Genomic DNA, 20,355 nt, shown 5'->3' on the forward strand with positions numbered 1-20,355 from the left:
GAGCCAGGCTCAGTGGTGTTTTAAGGCAAGTGTTGTGGTGTTTTTATGGAAAACATTGAGGTGCTTCAAACCAAACCTCACCATGTTTTGAGCCAAGCATTACAATACTCTTGATCCGAATATCAAGGTGTTTTTCGAGTCAAGTGTTGCAGTGTTTTTCGAGCCAAGTGCCACAGTGTTTTTTGAGCCAAGTGCCGCAGTGTTTGTGAATCAAGGTCCATGATATTTTTAATCAAGTGTTGTGATTTTTTTGAACCAAGCATTGAAATGAAAGGAATAAAATGGACAGTGAATAAGTAGGTGAAGAGGAGAGCAAGATAACCTACCTCATTATATCGAGGTCGTCCTCGTAATTTTACAGGAGATATTTCATCTTTTTCATCTGAAGTCCCTGATATGTCTTCACTCTCACCATCTGAACCTATCCGACGGTTTTCATGGACAACACCTAAACACATTGAGAAACACAGAAATTCAAACAGGAATACAAGGTGCTAGATATATTTTGTGTTTTGCCCCCTTTTAAACCAAACATTGTGCATTCACCTGTCTGATGCACTCACACAATGCACCTACACGTATCACATTCAACTCAATGGTGCACCATTTACTCATTTTGTACACACACACACCAGCTACATACTATGCATTTATGGTATGCTGACAATACACATACATATGTACACACAGTACACCATTACATACACACACACACACCCATTTGGTTCATCTATTTCATACCAGATATTCACAAATACACACAGTGCACCTCATCAACACCCACCCAACATACTCCTACTTTCACAGTACACACACACATACCCTAGACCAGCAATTCTCAACTGCAGCTACCCAGGGCCTTATATGGCCCTTGACAGTCTTCCCTCTATTAATATAATTTTTTCTTTAAATGACTTTTTTTTTTGGTGCCCCACCCCTCCACATTTTGAATCTGTCTCCGATATTAAAAAGGTTGAGAACAACTGACCTAGATTCACTGCCAAAACAACAGCAAGAATTGAAAGTACAAACCTTTACTCATCAAGACTTTCTGAGACCAGTCTAACAATCAAGCTGTGTCCGCTCTTTGTTTCTTCTGCCACTATTACAAAAGCCTCTGCTCGTCAAGACTTGCTAATGTACATTAACATATCAAAACCCATACGATCCCTCCTTCCTACCATACCAACCCATCACTGCTGTCACATCTCAACATCTCCCACACCCAATAAGAGTAAACCAATCCTTCCTCTGGACACACCCACCCCTTGTCAAATAACTCCCCAACTTCATTCACCCTGGTCTCTAACAATTCAATGTTATTAATGGAAGCTATCTTTATCCAGCCATCTCTATTTCAAGTGAAGATAAAAACCCAGAGACTGGGTACTTTCATACTATGAGCCCCCCCCCCCCCAACTTACAACAAAACACAACAGAAACAGATGTTACTGTTCCACCTCAAGATTTCCAACCAAATATAATTCCTGAGGATATTTTTTTTACATTCAGATGCTGGTGTGGCTGTTCAGTAAGTAGCTTGCCTCCCAACCACATCGTTCCAGGTTCAGTCCCACTGCGTGGCACCTTGGGCAAATGTCTTCTGCTATGGCCTCAGGTTGACCAAAGTCTTGCGAGTGGATTTGGTAGACAGAAACTGAAAGAAGCCTGTCGAGTGTGAATGTATGTATGTATGTGTTTATCTATATATATATATATAAATGAAATTAAAAATAAAAACAACAAAGGCAAAAAAAACAAAAGGCAAAAGGACACAGTGAGTGTATTAGGTTGACACTCAGAGAAAAGTTTAAGATAGAATGATGTTTCGAGAACGGTTCTTTGCCAGAAAGAAGGAAAAGAATAGCCCCAGAAAAGCATGTATGTCGTTACATGGCAGAACTGACCAGTGTCTTTATGCATGTGTCTGACCCCACCACTGCATGACAGCTGGCGTTGGTGTGTTTACCATTCCGGAACTAAGTAGTCTGGCAAAAGAGACTGATAGAGTAAATACCAGGCTTTACAAAAAAATAAGTACAGTGGGAATAGGGAAGGGGTGATTCGTTTGACTAAAATTCTTCAAAATGGTGCCCCAGTATGGTCGCAGTCTGACTGAAACAGGTCAATGATAAAAGATGTCTGGTGGCAGGGTCTTTTATTCTTTAATGATTTAGTTAGAAAGAAAGGCAGAGTCTTTGTCCCTTCGCCAAGCCTCAAACATTGAAGGGGACAGAGAAGGAGAAGTGAAAGGGACGGGAGGGAGGTGTTCTCAGATTGGTAACCTGGCCAGAATGCTTGCAACAGAATGGACTCTTCTGCTGAAGGCATCTGAGTCAGGGCATGGCATTAAACTCGGTGACAAAGCAAGTCAATGACAAGTAGGACGAGGTGGGATTTGAACCCAGAACAGAAGACACATAAGAAATACTACAAAGTATCTCATCTGACTAACAATTCCACCAGTCCTCCACACCCTTTGCCTTTCATCCTTTGTGGGGAATCAATAAATGAAGTCTAAGTTCACCTGGACAAGTTTTGAAACCAGATATAAAGAAAAGAGGAGATGATCAAGGTTGGAAGGTCTTTGGTGCTCAATCTGCTCAATGAAGGCAGATTTAGGATTAAACAACAGCAAGGTCAAGTTAGACTAATCCGACTTGACCCTGGGTAGAAAGAAACAATGAGACAGAAAGTGAACTATTAAAGTGTATAATCACCATTTTCCTTGATGCTTCCATTATCTTCGTAAGAAAGAGTTTCCGCAAGTTCTGATAAACTTTCATCAATGGGATGCCTCCCCCTGATGGTCAAAGAAAGCCTTCTTTTGATTTTTTTCATCATCTTGGCAACAAGTGCATTGATAAGGAGAGGAAGAAACTAGCAGACATCATAGATTTACACTTTCAAGCAGCTGAAAAGAGAAAACAAATATATATAACAATCAAATAGATAAACACACACACACATGCATGTGTGTATATGCTTTTGTATATGTGTTTGTGTATAGCCTTGTCTAGACATCACGTGATGCTTGCAAATGATGATGATGGTGTTCATTTCCAGTCTTCTGTAAAAACACGTCTGGCGATAGGAAGGACATTTGGCCATAGAAAATCTGCTTTGATGAATTCTATCTGAACACATGCAAACAAGGAAAATTGGCAATTAAATGATGATGATGATATATATTGATAACTTGGTTTTGTCAGCTGAATAGAATATACTTCACTGAAGAGGTCCAACAAGCCTGAAACATGTCTTGCTTTCACCAGTTGACTTCACTAGACCAGATCATTTCCAATTTGCACGGTCTGTAATAATGTCTAAAAATCCCCATCAATTGAGCTTCTTGGAATTATATGCCCAGTTTGTTTTTAGATTTTATGACCCTTTGATAGAGTTTTTGCTGACCAATTGCTTGAATAATTTTAACTGATCAAATTTTGTTCAACTTTACATTTATGACCTCCAACTACAATCCAAAACACCTCATTGTTTATAATGCTCACAGCGTCATTCGATACAGAATCACCACCTTTTGTGGCAATATTGACTTAATAGGTGTCACCAATGCTATACTAATTTAATGTAGTCACTCTTCACCCCCACCAACCATGGCATGTCTTAGTCTGACCCATTTCATCAACAGGTAATATTACAAACTCTTCCACACCTACTTTCTCTCTCTCTCTCTTTCACTGCACCTCAATGCAGTCTGTCTACACCGTTTTAGTAAACACTGCACCCATCCAAATAGAACACACACACACACACAGAACTGGTAGCACAGGTTCCTAAAGACAACCATGACAACACAAGATGTTGTCTGTCACCTCACCCTATTTGCCAAGCTGCAATGACGCTTTTCCATACTTTGCAATCCTTACATCAAATCCTGCTGACACTAACTCAACTTTCAACCTGACAAAATAAATATTTACAGACCATCATCACCACCGTCTCCCATGCGAGCATGGGTTGGATGGTTTGACAGGATCCAACTAGTCACAAGACTGTGTGAAACTCCACCGACTCCCTTGGCATGGTTTCTATAGTTGGATGCCTCCCCAAATACTAACCAATTTAAAGTGTACTGGGTGCTCCCCCCCCCCTTTTGTGGCATCAGCACTAATGATGTTGCCATGTAATTCACAAGACTGATTCACAAAAACCAGTTTCAATTTAAAAAAAAAAATAAATAAAAAAAGAGGAAAAATACTAATTTTATCAAAGAGTAAAATGTAGAAAAAGACGACGAAAAATCTTCATGATTCAAATTCTTTAAGTTAACATTAAAACAGTTTAATTTCAAAGAATAGATATCTGTTGATAACACTTTACAGTGTAAACTTTGAAGAGTGTGTTCTGTTAAAAGTACCAATTCTATCGATTCTAGGAGGTTGTAGCATTGTCCGACAGAATGTCAATTATGTTGACATTATGTTGGACAGTCTATAAATGTTCCGGTCAATAGTATTGACTGAAAATAAAGCCATTAAACCATGAGAGACAGGAAAGACATTTAAAAGATTCTTCAAACTCAACCGACTGCATCCATTCTTTTCTTTTCTTCTTTATGAGACTGGTTCTTATATAAGAGAGAGAGAGAGAATCAGAGCTTCCAGAGACAACAAGTCTTCTAGAAGTTCCTGAAGCAATCAGAAATGAAACCGTAATTTAAGTCAGATCAATGTTAGGAGAAGTTTCTTTTCTTATTTTCTATTTTTATTTTGCATTTGATGTTCATTTTTGTTTGTTGATTTTGTTTGTGAAAGCACAAATTTGGATGAAGATTTATTTGAGGCAGGATCTTACAGCTGGATGCTCCTCCTGTCACCAATCCATAGCTTTCTTTATTCACAGAATAAACAAATCATGTCAGCATGAACCCAACTGTGCTCGAGTAGTGACAGTGTAGAACATCTACATTCATGCACAATATATATATATATATATATATATATATATGCAAGCGTGGCTGTGTGGTAAGAAGCTTGCTTCCCAACCACATGGTTCCAGGTTCAGTCCAACTGCATGGCACCTTGGGCAAGTGTCTTCTACTATAGCCTCAAGCCGACTATAGCCTTGTGAGTGGATCTGGTAGATGCAAACTGAAAGAAGCCAAGCAATGAAGTTGATTAGAATCTTTGGCTACCAACCCACCTGAGACCACCACTCCTGGTTCTATGATACAAACCTACTGTTTTCAAATGATCTAAATTAAAGCCTTCCCTGAAAATTTCATGTAAATTTCTCTTTCAAATACCAGCTTAAAACTAACAAAGTTATTTCACTGTTCTCAATATCTTCAGATTTGATTGAAACAATACTTGTGGATTTCAGCAGAAACAAGAGTTTATTGGAAATAGATACCCTTGCACCAAATGTGTGGCTTTGTGTTATGTGCGCCAGGATTCAATATTTATAGACAACACTGAACTTATGTCATCGGAACAGTTGATATGTGGGTTAATGGAGAGAGAAACGATCACAATTTCTCAACATAAAACCTGTATTGATTGCAAAAAAAAAAAAAAAACCCAAATAACATTGATGTTTTAAGTGAAATGTTTACATCTTTTATTGATTACAATATGACTTCCAGTCACTTGTGGGGAAATGTTATCGCTCACAGTTTAAGTTGATTTATCCAATTAGCAAGAATAATTATGCCCTGAGTTCAATTCCTGCCACAGGGTCAACTTTATTTTATCAACCCTGAAAGGATTAAAGACAAAGTACCAGCCAAGTACCAGGGTTAATCTAATCAGCTAATCCTTCTCTCAAAACTTCAAGCCTTATGCTCATATTAGAAATGTGTCCCACCCATGCAAGCATGGAAGATGGACGTTAAACAATGATGATTACTACAAAGAAGCAGATTCACAAAATCGGCAGAGCATCAGAGAAACTGACTTATGGCATTTAGTTACAATCTTTTTCATTTATATTTCTTTACTATTTGTAATTTAACTGTGCGATTACATCAGAAATCAATATTTACAATTAGATTTTCATAAATACAAATTTTGGGGAGATTTAAAGCTTTCTTTAATGTGGCCTTATTAAATCAGATTTAATTTCATGAGGCCTTTGAAAATATATATATATATATCTGTATTGTATATATGTACATATATATAATACACGTAGGTGTGTGTGTGTATAGGAATTCATTAGCACACATATAACATCCAATCTACATCTTTTTTTCTTCTGGTGATATTGTATTCATGTCAAATAAATGTTAATTTAATGTTTATTGAGTATTAATTGAAACGGCTATAAGTGAAGATGACCAATTAGCTGTTTATATATATGTGTGTGTGTGTGTGTGTGTGTACATGTGTGTGTGTGCATATGTACATATGTGTGTGTGTGTGTGTGTGTGTGTACATATACATATAAGTATGGCAGCATGGTAAGAAGTTTGCTTCTCAACCACATGGTTCCAGGTTCATTCCCACTGCGTGGTACCTTGGGCAAGTATCTTCTACAATAGCCTAGGGCTAACAAAAACCTTGAGTGTATTTCATAGATGGAAACTGAAAGAAGTCCTTCCACCACCACCACCACCACCACTTGACAACTGGTGTTGGTGTGTTTACATCCCCAAAATTTATCGGTTTGGCAAAAGAGACCAATAGAATAAGTATCAGGCTTAGAAAACAAAAAATAAGTGCTGAGGATGATTCATTCGTTTAAAGACTAATGTTGGTGCTCCAGCATGGCTGCAGTCTAGTGACTGAAATGGATAAAAGATAAAAAGGTTCCTTGACCCAGCACTGAGATTAATTCCTTATTAAATAAATATCTACCCCCATTGTGACAGTTTATCATCATTATTAACGAGGAATCATGTCCTGCAATATATGCAGACAAATCTAAGACTGACATATTGCGTTACTTTCACACACACACACACACATTGTATCTGTCTACATATTTAGACATTCTCTCACTCTGTGATTGATGTGTTTCTGTTTGCATGACACATCAATGTCAAGTGGTATCCATAATGTCTACGATGGTGGGCCAGCCGCCACGTCAACCGAACACCAATGTAACAGATAGGAAGTGAATGCTTTCCACCTCAGGAAATGCATAAATATCACAACTTTGTAATTCTCTGATAAATCTAAGGCATTAAATACATGGAGAGTTATTGGAAATTAAAGAAATAATATTCGTCAGCAACCCTTCAGCATTTGAACTGGTTTCATCCAGCCGAAGTGTTCTACCTCTTAGGTTCAATCTGGTCAGATCTGACCCATCACGCTTATTCTACAATGTCATTGTAAAAGTCAACAACTGCATCATCAAAATCACAAAGCTACAAAATCGTATCCCAAGACTGTTTCACAACCTGTATTGGTGTGTTTATGTCCCTGTAACTTAGCAGCTCAGGAAAAGAAACTGATAAAATAAATACCAGACTGAAAAAAATAAGAAACACCAAAAAATAAGAACAATAATTGAGCAGTGTCCCAGGATGACTAGTCTAATGACTGAAACAAGATAAAAAAAAAAAAAAAAAAGGGAAATCATATACACACACACACACAGTGCCTTATACCCTAGCAGTATACACTTGTACCTCACACTGCAGCCATTTTCATCCATGTCCCACACTGCAGCCATTTCTACCTGTGCCTCACACTTTTCAGCTCTTTCTGTCTGTACCGCATACTCTTAGCAAGTGTGTATTTCTACCTTAACATCTTAGCAGATTCTATTAATAAACCTTTGTAAAATAACCTTTCCAGTCCCTTCTATTGACATGGATATCAACCAATGACATGATTGAGTCATTAACAGCAACAAATATCTCTCTACAATACTTTCACATCATTTCAATTGTCTACCAAGGGGAGCTGCATCTTCAGTGTTCTTACATTCCACACTCATGTAGGTGAGATGTGTTTGTAAACTTAGACATTTGTATGCATTATCGTTTTACAGCTGGGTGTAGTAATTCAAATATAAAATGGGAGCTGGTTCCATTTTCAAATGGTCTTAGAAACTTCATACAAATAGCAATGCCTAACAGTTTCAAATTTAACCCTTTTGCTACCATAATTATTTTGAGATGTTCTGTGTTTCTTTCAATTAATTTTAAATATAACAAAGAATTTAGTAAAATAACTTAGTTATCATTAAGCTAGGGTTAGGAACATAAATTATGACCAAAATTTGGAAAATTTTAATTCAAAACTTGTAAAAGCAAAACATTTGTACAGAACCAGAGGCAGTTTTAGCCAGATTGGTATTGAAAGGGTTAAGCAGGAGCTAAACAAGATACAGTTTTGAGATTTACAATCTCACAGGGTAGCAAGATAATAAAAAGGCAGACATTTTCAATTTTTGTAATGCTGTCTGGGGAAATTTTTTTTAACAAGGGATCTCCAAGCTATTTACATTACTCTGTCAAATGTAATGTTCATTTATTAACATTGTCTTTGAATTAATCATACATTATCTCGTAGCATCAAGATGCGATTGTTCATTTTTTTAGAATGACATTGAGGGCTAAGTGTGAGAAGCCAGATCTAGCTGATTTAAACATAAAACAGAATATTTTGGCCAGATATGGCCACTTTAAACGCTAAAAGGTTACAACCTCACTAAATTCAAATCCAGCCCTGATATCTAATACAGTAATCTACAGAACTTTTCTACCATTGAGTTCAGTCCTTCAAAGCTAACAGACATTGAGAGACTATCTTCAGTGTCGGACTCTAGGATCAAATATAAAGATATTACAAATATATGATTTACAGGTGTTGTTCTTCTAAGAAAGAATAGCTCTTGTAACTGTTTGAACAGTGGTTCTCAACCATTTTTTACCTATAGATCCTTTTGATTCCTATTTACTGGACCTCAATGTTAAAAAAAATATGTTATTATATCTTTAGAATTAAATAATTAAGAATTGTATAAAAAATTGTTAAAATATTTTGTGTACTGTAGAAATATATCCAGTTTATTGTACATAAACTTTAACAACAAAATTGTATATGGACCTCCAAGGGTTATATGGGCCTTGGTTGGAACTACTACGGCTTTAGAGGGTCCCTATAGATTGAAAGATAGGTGCAGAGGGGGGGGGGCACTCAGCTGATGCATTGTTTGAACAGTTGAAAGTAGTGACTGAGGAGAAAAATGTAGACAGGGAAGAATTTCTAGGAGTAGGTAGCTCTGGGGAGGAAAATGGTACAGGCAGTGTCTGGGAAGGAAGGGCCAAGAGACTGGGCCGGGTGTCAGGAGAGGGGCAGGTGAAACAAATTCAGGATGAGACGTAATACTGTGAGCAGGTTCACATGAGTATTGTAGTTAGAGTAAAAAAACACAGCAAGGGGTACCCCATCCCCAATGTTATGGTGAGCCAGAGGTTGTAAATACAGATGGGTGAGGTTTTTGTTTTTTGGCTGTGATCCAGAATATGGATGCATGGGGTGGAATGCCATGGTGTGTGTGTGTGTGTGTGTTTAGTCTAAAGTGAAAAGGTGTCTTGTATCACACCAATAGTTGTTTAGAGCTGAAGTATTTTTCTGTCCCTGAAGATCCATCTCTGAGATATATGGTTAATATGACAACTCAGCAGATTGAGTAAGGCCTAATGTTTGACAGGGTTGTGATGGTTTTAGTCATTTGATCATAACTAATGACAATGTCTGAGTACATATCCTACAGACGCATCAAATGAAACATTTTGGGTCTGTTGGGTGGCTCCAAGTCAGTGGTTTCCGACCATATTTTACCTATGTTACAGAAAAGGACAAATTGGACAATGTACTCCTTGGAAAAAGACAGGATGGTCATAGCTGGAAAGTCTGATCATAAGTCTGTTCCAATTAGTGCTGACCTCAAACTGACTTATCTTGCCACCTGAAACCTTCAATTTAATCTTCCACCCCCATCACCTACCTTGCCCCCCTCTGCCACTCTCTTAACGTGATCTGATTACTATAAACTGACATCGTGTTTAGTAATTTTAGTTTGGGAGTTTGGAATCTTTTAAATAATATCTTCAAAGCAGTGAAACTACTGAGTCATTGAACAAATATTGGCAACAAGCATTACAACTGTAAAACTAGTAACAGCAGACTTCCTGCAGAGATCCGGTGTAGAGGGGAAGAGGGAGGGACAGCAAGGGAGGAGGAGGAAGACATACCATACATGCTTCAGAAATATGTTTTAGTCAAACTTTTGAAACTTTCAAATCTGTTTTACTATAACCAACATCATCATCATCATCATCATTGGTTCCAATGCTTCCTCAATGATCCAGTTTTGGGGGATGAAATAGAGAAACAGGAAAAACAAACAAACAAAAAAACAGCAGCCAATTGGCAGAATCAGAGGATTGAAATGTCTTGCTGCAATTTTGTTCTGGTTCTTTATACTCTGCTTTTATGGGATCTGATCAATAAGGTATTGGAACTGTTGCTATGACAACCAGGCTGAAGTACACAGAGTGAAGTCGCTTGGCACAGATTGACTTTGAACTCTGTTGCACATGGAGTTGTAGTGTTGTTGGCTCATTTCTGTTGTTCAGAGAAGAAGCCTGGAAGTAAAGCGTGGAGAGTGTGGTTGTCTCAGCACACCACAGATGCTCCCTTCAGTGACCCCATGGCAGTGAAAAGTGAGCAGAGAACTTGCGTCAAATTTAGCCAAAAGCTTGGCAATACCTGTGTTTTTTCCCTCTTTACCTACTTTCCAAAAATGAAATCCCACTTGAAAGGAAGGAGATATCAAGACATCAAGGAAATCCAAGAGAATTCAATGAGGCAGCTGCTACCTATCCCAAAAACAGAGTTCTAAGAATGGTTCCATCACTGGAAACAATGCTGGATAAAGTGTGTGACTTGAGAAATGGACAGCTTCAAAGGAGATTAAATGCTGAATTCTTATGTGCTGTTTTCTTTTTATTGCACCAGTTCCGATACTTTTTGATCAGACTTTGTAATTCTTCCAGAGTTGATAAAGTACCACCAGTCTAAGAAAAGTGTTAAAATTGGACAGATAAATGGACGAAATGCTTTTAGGAATTTGTTCCAACTCTTTCTTTTCTGATAACTCAGACAGGTGTGGAAATGTTGAGTGTATCTAGCTGATAAGATGATGTCTGGTAAAAAAAAAAAGGTCCTTAGAGGAAGGCAACAGGAAAACCATCTTTGTAGTCTGACAAAAATACAATGTCGAGGATAAAGTGTTTGCTAAGGAAGTCACGAGAAGTTGGTCATTGACTTGATAGGGCGAGGAAGGAAATGGTAAAGAGGACAGGGAGTTGTGTTTGGAATTTTGTTATTCACCAAAGTTGGCATATCTTTATGTCTGACAGAACAAATACCAGTAATGAATTAATAGAGTTTCTAAACCATTCCCATCCGTAATGGAGCAGCCTTGAACACAGAAGATATCATCATCATCATAATGTACCCTTAAATATCATATTTAGGTTGTGTTAGGTGTGTGTGTGTGTGTGTGTGTGTAAGCATACCTTTATTGATGATTAAATTCAACTGTGGTGAGAAGAAATTTCCTTGGATTCTTTTATGCTTTTACTTGTTTCAGTCATTAGACTGTGGCCATGCTGGGGCCTTGAAGAATTTTTGGTCAGATGATCAACCCTAGTTCTTTTTTTTTAAAGCCTGGCACTTATTCTATCAATCTCTTTTGCTGAACCATTCAATTATGAGGATGTAAACAAACTTATACCAGTTGTCTCACACACACACACACACACACACACACACACACACGCACAAATGGGCTTCTTTCTGCTCCCATCTACCAAAGCCACTCACAAGGTTTTGGTTGGCCCAAGGCTATAGTAGAAGACACTTTCCCAAGGTGCCACATAGTGGGACTGAACCAGGAACCATGTGGTTGAGAAGCAAACTTCTTACCACACAACCATGCAAGAAATTAACCCAATAACTGTATCATAACATCATTTCAAAGTCCATTTTTCCATGCTTGCATGGGTAAAAGTGTATTTGTTGAGGTAGAGAGTCTCTATGGATGGATGCACTTCCTTTCACCAATCTTCACCTGTAATTGACCTAAGTGATATTTCCCCACAGCCAGACATGTTTCCATGGAAGATTGGAAACGAGTTAACATTGCTGGTATGATGGTGATATTGATTTGAAACCATCACATGATGTCAGGACAAGGCTACACAAAAGATATATGCATATGTATATATACAATGGGTTTATTTCAGTTTCCATCTACCAAATTCACTTGTACAGTAGGACTGAACCTGAAACTATATGGTTGTGAAACAAGCTTCTTAACCACTTAGCCACACCGGCACCAATTGTGTGTGTGTGTGTGTGTGTGTGTGTGTGTGTATATATATATATACTATGGTATATGTAATATTATAGTCTGTACGATACTGTCTAGGTTGAGTAGGTTGTCATTGGGTGATGTAATATTTAGGTGTGACTAGTGATTCACTATGAGAGAGAAACAATGTGAGAGAGAGAGAGAAGAAGTAGAAATAAAGGGAGGGTGGGACAGCATGTAAGAGACTGTATGTGTGTGTGAGAGAGAGAGATATATATAAAAGAGAATGTGTGTCAGAGATAGTGTGTGTGTGCGTAAACTACTGCAAGCATTTTGTTGTTTGTGGACAGAACGCTTTATTCTGCATTACCCCAGCTGACATGGCTGTGTGGGGAAACTGACACAAAATCATCTGAGGAAATTACTTACAAGAACTCTGGCTTCCTGTCCAGGAGATCTTTGTCTGTCTCTTATTCGCCATTAAATTAAAGCTAAGTACTAACCCCTAATGTCTATTAGGGTGTAAAAGATGCTTCCATTTGCATGTATATTCTTTCTTCTTAATAATTTAAGGTGGCAAAACGAGCAGAATTGTTATCATGCCAGACAAAATACTTAGCAGCATTTTGTCTGTCTTCACATTCTGAGTTCAAACTCTGTTGAGATTGACTTTGCCTTTCATCGTTTTGGAGTCAATAAAATGAGCACCATTGAGCACCGAAGCTGATGTAATTGACTTGCCCCTCCCCTTGAAATTGCTGACTTTTTGTCAAAATTTGAAAGCCATGTTTTTACAATGACTACATCTTATTGTTATCTTTAATTACAATGTCTGGTTGGTTTTTATTAACATATCCTTGTTTGCACACAGCATAAGGATATCATGGCTCACTGTCACCTTATAGCAAAGGGCATCATCATCATTGTCGTTTTAGTATCCACTTTTCCATGGGTTCATGGATTGTTGAAGCAGGTCTTTTCTGTTGCTGACCATTTGTTTCCTAGCAAGGTAACATTTCCTCAGTGGCCAGACATGTTTTTGCAGAATATTAGAAATGAAGAACATTGCTTCTATGACAGTGACTCATTTACAATGATCAATGCATTGGCAAGACAAGGAGATACAAATCTATGCACATTACATATAAACATTTAATCCATAACATATGATTGATTGATGATGATGACGGGTTTCTTTCAGTTTGTTGACTGAATCCACTCATAAGGCATTGGTTAGCCCAGGGTTATAACAGAAGAAATTTGCCCAAGGTGTTACAGGGTGGGATTGAACGTGAAACTGTGTGCTTGGAAAGTAAACCTCTTAACCACTCGGCCATGCCTGATAAATACATCACAGTTAGAAGACCTCACAGTAAAAGTAATTAGCAATTAGTTCCACAGCATCAATGCACATATTCAAAAATACTTCAGTAGAATCAAACAACCCTCCCCTCCACCAATCCCAGTCCTTAAACCCCCTAGTCTCTCTCTTTCTTCCTCCTCCTACGCTCTCGCATGTGGCTTGGTGGTTAGGGGTGTTGGGCTCATGATCCTAAGATTGTGAGTTCAATTCCTGGATCGGGTAACACATTGTGTTCTTGAGCAAAACACTTCATTTCACATTACTCCAGTCCACTCAGCTGACAAAAATGAGTTAATTCTGCAATCGATCAGCATCCCGTCCAGTGGGTGAATACATGTACAATGGAAATCAGTGCTAAGAGTCTATATGACTCGGGAAGGATCATATCTATTCCCACCCCCACTCCATTGAAAGTGTCCTAGTAATTTAGTGATTTAACTTGTCATTTGACTGCATAGTAAATACTTCAACCAATTTCTCTCCATATCAGCAGGACTATAAGATCTGCTGTTCATAGATTTAATGGAATGTTTGGTTTTGGTTCTCTATCCCAATTTAATACAATTTAATTCTTTTGTTTAGCCAAGAGATGACACTACTTTGACGAGCACCTCAAGTGCCATGTGTACACAATTTCAACTGGGTTACACCACCACCACCACTATCTTCTGGTTAGTTTGGAATGTATTTGCATTACTCACATGAAGAAAACACCATACCACATCAAAGCCCTACTCCAAACTTGAGTAGCACTCAGCTTGAGCCCTCAGAGTTGCTCAAAGTGTTGGGTCTCACTATCATCAAGGACCTCTCCTGGCAAAAACACATTATATGAAAATAGCAAGGACTGCATCCCAACAAGCAGCCCTTCTCTCCACTGTTCTCTCCCCAACCCCTCTGGCCCGGAGACATGCTGACGTCTTTCTCAGTCTTTTCTACTTTTATTTTAATGGATCCAGTTTCTCAAATCTAATTGGGTTTGTACAAACCTTCACCCAAGTGATCCTGATCCATTTATTTCTCCTTTTTACATCACTCTTGTTATGACTAACACTCTGAGAGTGTAGCGGGTGCTTCTATGTGCCACCAGCACGAGGGCCAGTCAGGCGGTACTAGCAAATGACCACACTCAAAAGGTGTTTTTTTACGTGCCACCTGCACAGGAGCCAGTCTGGCGGCACTGGCAACGACCACACATACACACACACACACACACACACACACACACATATACACAACAGGCTTCCACACAGTTTCTATCTATCAAATTCAATCACAAAGCTTTGTTTGGTCAGAGACTAAAGTAGAAGATACTTGTCCAAGGAGCCATGCAAAGGGGCTGAGCCTGAAACCACGTGGTTGCAAAGAGAACTTCTTAACCACACAGCCAGGTCTATTTTTCCAAACTGCTATTTAAAATCTTCAAAGCCACTAGTTATGAATTTCAAAGTCACCAAATATATTTAGAATTTTCAAGTCATCACTGCTTAGTCCGTGAGGGAAGTTCTGACATGTTTTGCCGAAATCCATGTCAGTGTTTCAAAATCAGCAGTTTTCAGCAGGATGCCACCCACTTCTTTTGCCTTTGTCCTTGGGGAATGAACTTTTGGTGAGTTGTACTATGTGAACGGGTACAGACACAAACACACACGTAATGGCTTTGTGTGTGTGTGCGTGTGCAGATATATACATAAAAGAAAAACAAAGTACATTTTAAAATCATACCTCTCATTGATATAAACAAACTCATTTAAACATCTTTACACACACACGCACATACATACATATCCACCCAACCATTTCATACATTTAGAAATATAAATGCACCACACAGAATTGTGACTTGCATATATTTATATAAAGACACACACAAACATACTTAACCATATCTCATATTTATACATACATATTCAACCATATCTACATATATATATATATATATATATATATATATATATATATATATATATATATATATATATATATATATACACACACACACACACACATCAAATGTGATATATGATTGAAAAGTATTCAACACACACACAATACAGTTAGTGTTAAAACTCAGGATAACAAAAATTTTAATAACAATAATGTGTAGCATGTGTGTCTGTATTTTGTTTGTTGCTGTTATTACAATCTTTTAAGCTGTGTTAAACGACCTAATAATTGCAGGCTGCCTTCTCATGTACCGTACACAACAAAAATATGTTCTCTCCTTCCCACTTGACTGAAGAACTCCTGCCTCTGCTTACGTGTGTGCCTGTCTATGAATGTGTGAGTCTGTGACATGTGTGTGTGTGTGTGTGTGTGTGTGTGTGTGCACGCACGCGCGTGTCGGGTCTCAAGAATTACAGCTGACTAACTTTGAGATTTCGCTTGAGGAATTTATCTGCCAACTAATCTCACTTGTGTACCAGGGTATTTCAAAAAAGGTGATACATGTAGTGTTGAATTACAGAAACTTAAAACTGACGTAAGTAAACAACTCCACCATAACAGAACACCAACAAACAAGGGAGCCTGATGTGCTAGTAGCAACAGCCAAATCCCTCTCCATTCAAATCACACCTCTACTGTTTTAGAAAAGGAAAGGACACCTGGATAATGTAGTGTTAATCATATTCCTCTCCACTTCTGAAAAGACAGGATGGTCATGGTTAGTTCATAGGTCTTCTTGATCAGGGGTGACCTGGGAGTTAGACAACAACATCGATGCGGAAGATTTTTCTGTAGCCCCTGCCTTCCTTAACATGAACGTTCCAAGGTCCAGGAAGGTTTCCAAAATCCTGGTTACAATGTTCATAGTCTTTTTTAGCTCTTTTTATACCAACCCACCTAAGATCATCTCCTAACAAGGATATTACAGTTGATCAGTGACAAAAGTACAAAGATTTTTTCCAAAATAATCTGCAATTTCATGTTGACCAAGTGAAATGTGTAATCATTCATCACAACAGTTTGTAGGGTGGCAGAAGTCAGGGTGGTCATATCTGTACACATTTTATTTCAACAAGAGCTTTCTGTGAGGATCAGAGATTGGCTCATCACCATGGATCAAAGTATCAACTATGACGAGTTTCACCATTTCACTGTTGATTAAAACTATCAAAATGTGATCTCAACAAAGAAAAACTTTATAAAACCTGAATAAGTTATTAAAGAGTTGTGCATTACCAATTGGGGCAGGGTCTACCTGCCTGTGTCACACAGTCATGTAGTCACATAGCAAATAGGTGAGATATAGTAAGACAGCACCATCACACCCATTGAAAAATATCAAGTTGCTGTTTTCTAGCTCCAGGTCAACTGAACAAATTTACAATCAAAAACATTCCAGCCATGACAATCCCGTCTTTTGAAGATTGTGTAGGAACATCTCGTTTGAAACGGTAAGATTTGGCTGCCATATCTAGCAGGTCAAAGGGCAAGGGCCTTTTACTGTTGAAGAAAGAATGGCAGCGGATCTAGTTAAATCAACACTGTACAATTCTGGGAAGAATTTTTGACAGTTATCTATGAGGTTTGTCGGTGTCCTAGTTAGATAGAGGAGTTGCACCACATAATCTTGGAGGGGTTATCAGCAGCCGCCAGTAACATTAAGTCGTCCCAGCATCTGTGTGGATGGGGAAATAGTCATGCTGTGATGACATCACAAGATGAAACTGACACACGCTTCAGTTTGTTGCCTGTTCAAAGATAACAATTCAAAAATAAAGGTAAACCCCTAAGAACCCCTCACTACACACACACAGTCATGAATCACATTTTAATTAAGGGCTTTAGCTAAATTAGGAAATGAACTGGCAGAGTTGTCAGCACATCACGAAATGTGTAACAGTATTTATTATGGCTTTTTGTGTGGCTTAGCGGTTACGGTATTCAGCTCAGGATTGTAACGTTGTGAGTTTGATTCCCGGTGGTACATTGTGTTCTTAAGCAAGATGCTATGTTTCATGTTGCTCCGTTCCACTAAGCTGGCAAAACTGAGTTTTACTGAATTGCCCTGAGAACTATGTTTAGGATTCTACATTTACACCTGTTGAGCACTCAGCCACTTGCACATTAACTTAACAAGCAGGCTCTTCTACGGACTGGATCAGCTGGAACCCATGTCATCATAAATGACAGAGTGCCAGTTGTATACTGAAGTTCAGATCTCAATTTTGCCTTTCATTCTTCCAGAGTTGATAAAATAAAACCAGACAAGTGCTATGGGCTGGCAAACCCATTAAAACATTGGACATGTTGCTTTGCAGTATTTGCTTCAGACCTTTGCATTCGGAGTTCAAATCCTGTTATGGCCTACTTGGACAGCAGACTCAATTCACCATCTGGTTTAACACTAACTCTCTGGATTTTGGGTATATTTAAGAATCTACTCTTTTGTAAGTATTCAAACCAGATCTCTGGTTGAGGTTACCTTCCTCCCTCCCTTGCTTCCACCATCTTGGAGACACAGCAAAGAGTCACAAACACTGCTTTCCCTCCCGACTAAAGAATAGGAAATTAAATCATTTTTTTAAACCCTTTTGTTACCATATTTCTGGTTTTTGCAATTAATTTCGAAAATAGTGAAGAATTTATCTTTTGTTGAAAATAATAATGAGATGATGAATTATAGTTTTGATGAGTGAGTAGAGAAGAAAGACGAAGGAACACGAGGAAGGTTTTATGAGGGTGCCCTGGGAATCCTTTAGAAGGAGAGTGATAACTTGTCTTTCACCTTTTTTTCTTTCTACCTGTTTCAATCACTGGGTGACAGTCATGGTGGGGTACCATCTTGAAGGGTTGAGTTAAACATATCAGCCCCAGAACTTATTTTCAAGTTTGGTACTTTCACTCTCAGTTTTGTTTACCAAACTATGGAACCACAAACAAAACAACAGTTGTCAAGTGGAGGGGAGACAAACACAAATACACACAAAATGGGCTTCCACACGGTTTCCATCAACCAAATTTACTTACATACTGGCATGAGTTGGACAGTTTGATAGGAGTTGGCAAGGCCAGGAGCCACTCAAGGTTCCATTGTCTGTTCTGACATAGTTTCTATGGCTAATGCCAGCCACTTTACTGAGTGTATGGGGCACTTTCTATGTGGCACCAGCACCAATTTGTTTGACTAAAATCCCTTCAAAGCACTGCCCCAGTATGGCCACAGTCCAATGACTGAAAACAAAAGAGAAACCATTTTATGTGCCTGATAAAAATACACAAACATTGGAGAAGATTATTATTAGTTTTATTATCTGCAGAAATCTACCCAGAGTTGTCTTCCTAATTACCAATTTGGTTCCAATGAAGATCTTTTAAAAACTGCAGATCTTGCCTCTTTTTAAGGTTGATGGCTGCTCTGCAAGAAATATCTTCACATCACAGAGAATTCACCGTGAAGAATGCAGTTTTAAATATCAGAAATATTTCTTGGTAGTTTACTAAATATCATAGATTAGTCATGAAAACAGAGAAGCTGACTGAAGAAAAAAGCCATCACACCACGGCTGATGCCATTACAAACACAACGCTACAATAACAAGATATCACTGTAACAGTCATGTGACAGGATCTTGTGACGTCATGCCAAAAAAGCTCTCCCTTTCAAATGAGTAATTTAATCAGTGGTGTAATTAAGAATGTAATGTCTTACATACATACATACATACATATATATATACATATATATATATGTATATATTTAGTAGTGAATAACTTCAATGACTATTGACTTCTCCCAACACCCAGCCCACCTCCTACCCAGACGGCAGAACCGTTTCTTATCAGATGGTGAAACAAACCTGAAACGTATATGAAGATAGCATATATTTATGGGGGAAACAAACAGGTGTTCAAATTAGAGCTCTGATAAACAGATCAGCTAAGTACTTCTCCAGACACACACACACACACACACACACACACATTCCTATATAATGTAGAAATTAAAGAACCAAACAAAACAAAATCAGTGTCATAAGCTTCTATGATGAAATCTTTATCAAATATTTACTGGAAAAAAAAAAGCACAATTCTATATTAAAACAGAATCATTACGTAACATTAACAATATACACTCTGTAATTAGATAATATACACTCTGTAATTATATAATATACACATTGTAATTATATAATACACACCAATTATGTAAGTTAATATATGCACACTGAAATTATATAAGATTAATAATACATACACACTATAATTAGATAGACATATTGTAATTACATAATATATATATATATACACACACTGTATGATGATGATGATGTAATTGCATAATATTTATAACAGATACATGCAAATTACATACAATAATGTATGCACTCTGTATTTACATATTTACAATAGTCACACTCTATAATTAGATATTAACTATATACACACTGTAATTATATACAACATTGCCCTATCTCTGCTTCATTAACAAACAATAGCATCAGTGGAAATATAATCTAATTCAGTGATGGGTAGTTTCTCCCAGAAAATGATTTAGATCAACAATTGGCTGGAGATTATTCCATCCTCTCTATTTCTGGTTTTTCTAAATTTAAGCTAACAGAGCAATGAAGACAACGGTAATTCTTCACATCCTATAACTACCAGCTTGTTGGTCATGGAACGACAACAGCAGCAGTAATGGTAGTGACTTATATTCTTTTATTAAATAAAACACAGAGTTA

General features: G+C 37.8%; 1 protein-coding gene across 7 annotated transcripts in view; it reads right to left on the bottom strand.

The window, feature by feature from the left end:
* Positions 1-20,355, bottom strand: part of LOC106879770 (cyclin-dependent kinase 17) — a 71,247-nt gene that overhangs the window by 21,763 nt on the left and 29,129 nt on the right. For 5 of the 7 annotated variants that reach the window (XR_016244431.1, XM_052973151.2, XM_089363534.1 and 2 more), the window contains exons 2-3: positions 2,721-2,914; positions 327-448 (exon numbers count right to left, since the gene is read on the bottom strand). Coding sequence is in view for 6 of the 7 variants with exons in the window: in XM_052973151.2 (XP_052829111.1) it covers positions 327-448; positions 2,721-2,844 (246 nt within the window). In the remaining variant the exon portion in view is untranslated. The remainder of the gene's footprint in view (positions 1-326; positions 449-2,720; positions 2,915-20,355) is intronic. The other 2 variants (XM_089363536.1, XM_089363537.1) reach the window with 1 other exon arrangement.

This window comes from Octopus bimaculoides, chromosome 15, assembly GCF_046866305.1.
Source record: "Octopus bimaculoides isolate indiv1 chromosome 15, ASM4686630v1, whole genome shotgun sequence".
In the NCBI taxonomy this organism is placed as follows: domain Eukaryota; kingdom Metazoa; phylum Mollusca; class Cephalopoda; order Octopoda; family Octopodidae; genus Octopus; species Octopus bimaculoides.